This window comes from Labrus mixtus, chromosome 20 (genome assembly GCF_963584025.1).
Source record: "Labrus mixtus chromosome 20, fLabMix1.1, whole genome shotgun sequence".
Classification (NCBI taxonomy): Eukaryota; Metazoa; Chordata; class Actinopteri; order Labriformes; family Labridae; genus Labrus; species Labrus mixtus.
The window spans coordinates 22,113,581-22,121,852 of NC_083631.1; the positions used below are offsets into that span (position 1 = coordinate 22,113,581).

Consider the following 8,272-nt stretch of genomic DNA (forward strand, 5'->3'; position numbering starts at 1 on the left):
TGACGAGCAGTAAAGAACAAATTTTACATTTCATGAAGCGGAAGAGCTCAAAAACATCAGACATACTGTGTATTACATAACTGCAGATATTTCAACAGGCACACAGCTCAACACAACCCAGCATGTTAGCTCATCTTTTGTACCTCTGTCTTCCTCCTTCTATGACTCAGGCTCTATCTTTGCATCCAGGTGTCACAGACATCATTTACATTTTGGTTTTTAGTGAACTGCCTGACAGATTACTGCTGATAACGGCCTCTGCACACTTTGCAACGAGCTACTTACTCACTTATCCTTGGCTCTGCCTCTTCGTGCGGGTCACAAGGCTGCTTTGACCTCCCATTGAGCAGCACGCAATAAAACATGAAAAGCAGCACACAGATAACCCCTATAATCAAACAAGCGAGTTGCCATGCTGGAATGCCCATGTTTGGCTAACCCTTTTGCTCCTGGTAAGCTTGGTATCCCAAAGAGGGATGCTAGGGACTTAGCAGGCATACTTCCTTATAAGGTTCAGCTCATGTGTCCAGCCAAGCTTACCGTTTACACCAAAATTGTGACATGTCACCAGGCGCATCCATGTGTAGCCCTTGGCAACACAGGCAAAACAGAACAGGTATGCAGGCAGGAATTAAAAATCCTGCAGCTCTAATGAGGATTTCTGACATATTTACAGAGAAGTGGGAATTCTTTAGGTCAGTCAAAATCCCAAAAATAATAGTTAAAGCAGCTTTTTTGGCCTTCCTCCATCACTTCCATTCAGCAGAAATAGTTTTTGAATTGGGCTTAAGTAAAAAATAATAAACTCATTTTCATTTAAAGGTCTTTGACAGTAAATATTTTTTAGAATTTGAGTCAAAAAAGTGAATGAAGAATGACTTTTAGTTACCAACAAGCTTCTTAAAAGTTCTTCCATAGAGTTATTTTGCATGTTCTTGTGATATGAACACCCTTTCCATCTAATTAAATAAGTAATTTCTGCAGATATCCTTGTATTAAACTAATAAAATCTTCTACCTGCCATCTGAACAAACCCTTTTGTTTTGTCTGAGGTGTCAAAAGATAAATTCAGAAGTCTCTATACTCACTGTGCAGCACGTCAGCCCTCAGTGCAGGATGGAGGCTCAACTCCAGGGATGTGAGACTATCATGTCAGGTGAATGAAGTGATGAGGATGATAAGGTTGAGGTCCTTCCTCCTCTCCACGCTTTTTTATACCTCCTTGCGACACCTGGGGGTGGAACGGCTCGTGCAGAACCGCCTCATTTTCCAAAGTTGGCAGCAGCCATATGGGCAACTTTGTTTTAGCCTATCACACACGCAGAGAGAGAAGAAGGTTTAATTGCTCTTCATTCAGATTAAAGCCTTGAATTGAACACGGTTGATAAATGGTTTAATAATAATAATACATTTTATTTATAAGTGCTTTTAAAAAACTCGAAGACACTTTACAATAGTTGAAAACATAAAGAACAGCACAGTAAGGACAGACTAACAGACATTGCAACATTACACACAGATCATAAAGATAACAACAATAAAGGTAAAACTACAGAAAACAGAAAATACATCACAGTCATACATTAAAAGCTTGTTTAAAGAGGTGAGTTTTGATAAGTGATTTGAAAGTAGGAGGGTCGGTGCAGTGTTGAATGTGTGTTGGCAGTGAGTTCCAGAAGGGGGGGGGGGGGGGGGCAACTATGGAGAAGGCTCTGGTCCCCCCCAGGTTCGGTGCTTGGTTCTAAGAGGGGGAGATAGGAGGTTGGCTTTTGAAGAACGGAGGCTGCGTGCAGGAGTGAGGGTAAAGTTTACTGTTTAAAAATGTGAATTTACATTTTGCTGTTTTACAGCGTGGCCTACAAGCCAATATTAAGTAAAAGTTAATTGTACTTTTATTGAGTATTACAGCATCATTTTCACTGTAGGATAACTACACAACATTTCAGATGTATAACCCAAGTTTTTTTTATCATTTTGTAAAAAAAAAGTAAATATTTTGGGGTATTTTATTTTAGTTAATGCCACACAGTTATGATTGACTTAAAATAGATCACCCACCACAACTTGCTACTTCACTTTATTGATTTCATTGCATTCTTCAGAGCTATAGGCCTACCTGAATTCTGCATTAAGTGTCATAAAATAGCTTTTTTTGTGATTTGGTGCTACCTGGAATAGCCTACCTTCATCCGGTTTAACTTTACTGTCAATAACTCGTACGCAAGGTAGCGTTAATAAAATGTTTACGCGGAAGGTTTCTTGGTCTCGCCGACTTGCCGTAGCAGTCTCGTTTCCATGGTGACCATACCAAACACTCACTCTCTCACTCCAGCTGATTTAACGTTGAGCTAATTTTCACGTTTAAAGTTTTAAATGTGTGACCAGGAGGAGATTGATAAATTCTTCACCGTGTTTGAGGGCTCTTCTCCGGAGGACGTGTCCCACGCCAGGAGTCTCTGGAGCTCGCAGTCGCTCCTGCCGCCGCTGGAGTCCCGCCTCGTGTCCGCAGACATCCGCCAGAGGCTACCCGTGTCCCGGCCAAGAGGAGTGAGCAGCACCGCCGGTCCCAAACAGTCGGTCCAGGTCCAGCAGCCGCAGCTGAGCGTCCACGCTCTCCGGCAGAGACAGGAGGACAGACGGCGGTATGAAGCCATGGCGGACCAGAGGAAGGAGATCCTGGCGCTGCTGAGGAGGCACAGGGAGCAGAGGATCCAGAAGGAGATGATCTCTGCGGACTTTAAACCGAAGGTCAAGTTGGGCCAAGAGAAGCAGACCCAGTTTGAAAACTCCTCAGACTCTGAAATGGACATGGAGTTGGTGCAACAGCTGCAATAGAGACCCCCCAAAAAATATGCATTGATTGATGTTTATAGAGGAGATGATATGTCATGAAAAAAAAAAGTCAATAGGCCTAATTAAAACAATAGCCTACATGCAGCTCTTTCTCTATGTGAAAGGTTTGAGTCAGAATGCACTTGAGTGGTAGCAAACAGCTTCAGATGTTTATATTTGACTCATTTACACTTGACTTAATGTATTTTTTTTTTAATTAAGTTTTTAACATTTCCTTAAAACGACATCACAAGAATGAAGCAGCGGCCTTATTCCATATTTATGAAGGATTCAATCATTTGAGTGTTTCATGTTGTGAGCTACAGCTGCCAGTAACACAGCAGTTCACTTCAAACAGCCTTACATAAGGTGAAGTGAAGCCTGTGTGGATATTCAAATTCCAAATATCCAGTGGAGAAGGCCCAACCATAATAGGATAAGAAGAGACCGGCTGGATGTTGACTTTAGCTAATTTGGGTAAAGTTTTCAAAGCACAATGAGCACACAGAAGCAGAGGTATCCTTAAGTAGCTTTTAAGTGATCCTCTATATTGAATCAATCTCTGACTTCAACCATCACTAACTTCGCGCTTACAATTAAAAAAAAATAATTTTACCTTTGAAGAAAAGAGTCTGGTTAATGTTGTGGAATGTATTAATGTAGGTTTAAACAGAGGTAGCACTATACTTAGTCATAAAAATAGAACAGTTTGGGAATATACTGAGGTTATTAACAGCTAAAGAAGAATATTATTTTATGTTCTGGAAGAAGAAAATGATGTAACTGGCTTGCAAAGCAACACGATAAAATAAAATATTATTTTATCACATTAATACTTGTGAGTAAAAAAACGTGTACAAATGTTGTATATTATTAAAAAAATATATAAAAAAGTATGTTGAATAAAAAACCTGATAAATATATTTTTAATTTATGTTATGACGGAGCAGTTACTCCGGTGTATCGGTGTAACAAGCGACCGTGTTAACTGCCTTTTAGCCGAGTGCGTGTGAGGTTGTCATAGTTACAGCAGATGTTGGAAATTAAGAGTCCTCACGAATTTCTCTTTTTTTTTTATTTTTGTCATTATAATGCTAAAATAAATACTTATCACATGTGTATAAAATGAAAAACTATACGAAGAGGCCTTCAGTCACTTCCGTTTTCAATATATGTTGTAACTATGACAACCACAGACATATTCGGCGGAAAGGCGCCAGTTGATTGGGTCACTCGTTAAATCATAAGTCAACATCAAGTATCGAAACTACTCATCGTACTGAAACACAATAACTTAACTATTACTAAAACACGGCTGTTACGGACCGTGTATCAAATCTATAATGACATGTAACGAGGAAGGAAGAGTGGATATTGCTGGAAGCTTCTAGCTAGCAGGAGACCGTTTCCTTAGCAACCAAATCCAATTATAGAAAGTGCTTCTGTTTTTTTTTAGTTCACAGCTGAAGTATTTTGTTAGTTGTGTTTGCTGTGATTTAAATTGTTGTTGGTTGAAGTTGCTGTTGTCCAGTTTAGTACTAATCAAAATGTATTGAAAACACTTACCCCCCTTTTTCTGTTGATACTTGAATTGAAAGATAGACCTTACCTTTTCAATATAAGATTGCTGCTCAGAGGACTGCTGGGGCTGATGGGACTGTTGTTAGATTTGCAGGTATTAAAATATGGTAATTTGACCTGAAGGTGATGCTATTGCACATAAAAAAATTCAGACACCATAAAGTTAACACCCTTCTCCCTGCAGGGAACATAATGAGTGAACAAAATACAAGATAAATACACCCAAAAGTTATAGACATTTACATATCAGAGAGAGTATTGGATTATCTAATAATAATAATAATAACAATAATAATAATAATAATAATAATACATTGGTTTTATATAGTGCTTTTCTAAAAACTCAAAATATCACAGAATGTCTTTGAGATATCTCAGCCAGGACCTAATTTGTGGATTTGCAGTTTGAACTTTGGCAAAATATGTAATTCCTTACATCTTGAAGCTTGAAACACTCAAAAAATAAACATAAAAGTCAAGAATGCATCTGGTCCAAGTTTCATGATGCCAGTTTGTTTTGATGCAGGAGGGTGTATTAATAATAATCCGCCACAAGATGTCAGTAAAAGCTCACTTAACTTGATACACAGAAACCTTAGAGATTTAATGTAATGAAAAGATTATAAATTATATAACACAAATAAAATTAGTTTAACTTAATTTAAGTTCACCTTCCCATTCAGTTGGGGGTTTACCTGTGTACCCTTGAGTTGAACCCTGTCTGTTTTTATCAAAATAACTCCCCATGAAATCCATCAACTCTGAGGCTGTGTGGGTGTCTGATATCTCAGCGCAGCAGTGTGTGTTTTTCAGGGGTGGAAACTGATCACTTTAATATCTGTATGCCAGCTGTTGCTCGCTCAGTTTGCTGCACTTCATCACCGCTCATACGAGAGGCAGGGCTCAGAGGGACTATTATGGTCAGTGGGAACTGATGCTCGTGATATTTAAGTGACATTTCATACTGAGCCCCGGGAGACTTTACAGTCGGATACAGAGCCGATCAGATGAAGGTTCAGCCGAGCAACATTTACAATGTGACTCATAATGTCGTGCAGTTTGTCTTCTTCTCTGTTAAAAATAGTTCAACTTGTTCTAAAAGGTTTGTGTTGGGTTGAACATTATACATGAAAACAAGATGTTCCTTTTTCTGTTTTGGTAAATATTGTCTAATGTGTCCGATCGATGATGTTTTGCTGTTCACACCAGCATCCAAGAGGTGAGAAAACATACACTGTCAAATTCAAAATTCAGTCAAATTCTGGCGGCTCGGGGCTTGATCCCCTAGTGTGCTTGGGCAAAAAACTGAAACCCAAATTGGTCCCACCGCTGCATCTGCTGCTTATGAATGTGTATGAACAGGATAAGTTATAACTAATGGACTGGGCACTTTACATAGCAGCCTCTACCATCAGTGTGTGAATGTGGTATGAATGTGTAGGTGTGACCTTCTGTGCAAAAACTGCTTTGAGTAGTCAGAAGACTAGATAATCTCAAATCCATTTACCATTTAAATTGATTTAAATCCCCTCAGAATATAAATCATTAACACTTTACACTGACATATTGACCATTTCAGACAAACAACTGTTATGTAGTGTTTTTATTTATTGTCATGAAGTCAATTTAAATGACCCCAAATCAAAGTAACATACTAATTTTTAGGGGTTGGGCAATTAATGAAGTTTCAATTTCAGCTTCCCCCGATAATGAAAACAAGATAATCGAGATTATACGATTTATGTATGGTGGTCGGCGATCGGCAGTCACGATTGTTGTTGTCTTTTTCCCCATGAGAAGATGGTGGGTGGCAGTGATGAGAGGAGCCAGTGCTTTTACAAGCAGCCCGAGCTTTTTTTAGTGTAATAAAAACTGTTTAGCATTTTCAGAGCCAGCTAATGAGCTAGCACGGGACTGTCATACTGTTGAATTTAAAACTAAACATGTGAAACATCTGGCCTCTCTCCAGCTCCAACCTCTTGACCAAATATGGTCACTTTTGGTTCTCAAAAACCCAAAGACGGCGACGGCTAAAATGTCAAACTTTAGGCTACTAAAGTGCTCAGTGCATATAAATGGCTCGTGCTGAGTGAGTATGCAGTGCTTGTTTGAATACATTTATTGTGATAAATTCAGATCTTTGAGACGTGATTATTGTGAAAGCTCATTACGTTATCAATAAAATAAGGATTTATTGTGCAGACAGAGTTATTAATTCTTTCTGTATCTAATAGACTCCAGTAGATAAACAAACATCCTAATCATGTATTCAGACAGCACAATCAGCTGGGTTTGTTTAGAAATGACAATCAAGCCGTCAGAATAAACACAAACACACACACACACACACACACACACACACACACACACACACACACACACACACACACACACACACACACACACACTTCATTTGTACCTCTGTACTTGTGGGGGCCCTGGTGTAATGCATTAACTTTCCCCTTATCTGTAAAATACAAGGACTTCTCAAAATGTCATCACTATCAAAGATCTACTCAGTGTCACGGTTTGACACTCAAATGACTTCAAAGGTTGAAGGAAACACACACACACACACACACACACACACACACACACACACACACACGCACACACACACACGCACACACACACACACACACACACACACACACACACACACACACACACACACACACACACACACTGGCTAATAATCACTCTCCTTGGTGTGTGCACAATCGATTCATTTGGCTCTGAAGGGAGTGTGTGTTATTTGTTAATGTCACAGACTGACGGAGGACTCTGATTAACAAACTCCAGTTTTTTTTCAGTTCCACGTATAGGCAGGAGGACCGGTATGGTTTTCACATTTAATCTCTATAATCTGCACTTGGTTGGATTGTAACAACTACCAAAGGAAATAGCAAACTAAGATTCACCCACTGGTAGCATCACCATCATTCTTCAGATGAGTAGTTAATGAAGTCTTTACTTGCCTGTCATCGCCCAAGCAGCAACGTCTGGTGTTGAAAAATGAAACAAATGCAGAAGTTTCCACTTGATGGTTAATTTATCAGCTTTATGCGATTTATCCCGCCCCCTAGTGGGCAAAGACTGGATTATCAAAGCATTAAATTACATCGGAAAAGTTTTTTATTTCTCTGAATCCACCGCTGTCAATATTTGACCGCTCATACTCTCGTGTGGCTAAATAATACAGCAGTTAAGGCATCAAAGGGTTGCTCCCTGATGCAACTTTGCTGCAATAGTCCAGTTAAGTAGCCAGTAAGCCTTTCAGAGCTCTGAAGTTTCTAGACTGTTGGCCGGGGAGGCACAGCGGGTCAACTATTTAAATGTTGAGAATGACTGTGAGCCTGCTTGATAGCCTGACGTGAACACTTTATCCAAATGTCTTAGAGATAATAAATCCCAGTTAAAATACCAAATTTGAGACTGGTGGGTGAAATAAAGAGTTTAAGGTTACCAAAGGTCAAAAACAGGCAAAAATCAGAACCGGCAAGCCGGGAGGGAGATGAGTCAAACTTGAGTCCAGTGTAGGGATCAGGGTCGAGAGCGGGGGCTTTGTGTTGATTCCCAACTAAATCTATGAACACTTGAAAAAGTGTGAAGTTTTACAAACTGTTGCATCAGCGAGGTTCTCCAAGAGCACCAGAAAAGCTATAATCAAAGGTCGTTAATAGTGGTCATTCCATAATTGATAAGCATGGGCATTTACAACCTGCCAACAATGATTCAAAGTTGATTTCATTCAACATTCTACAATTCACTCAGCAGATGCTTTTATCCAAAGCGACGTACATCAGAGAGTAAGAACAACACAAGCAAGGATCTAGAAAAAAGGGAACAATGTCAGTAA

General features: G+C 39.4%; 1 protein-coding gene across 1 annotated transcript; it reads left to right on the forward strand.

Annotated features, from left to right (window-relative positions):
* The first annotated feature begins 2,195 nt into the window (after positions 1-2,195).
* hoatz (HOATZ cilia and flagella associated protein) lies at positions 2,196-3,672 on the forward strand. The gene has a single exon (XM_061026280.1). The coding sequence runs from the start codon at positions 2,374-2,376 to the stop codon at positions 2,833-2,835; it is 462 nt and encodes a 153-aa protein (XP_060882263.1). The 5' UTR covers positions 2,196-2,373; the 3' UTR covers positions 2,836-3,672.
* The last annotated feature ends 4,600 nt before the right edge of the window (positions 3,673-8,272 follow it).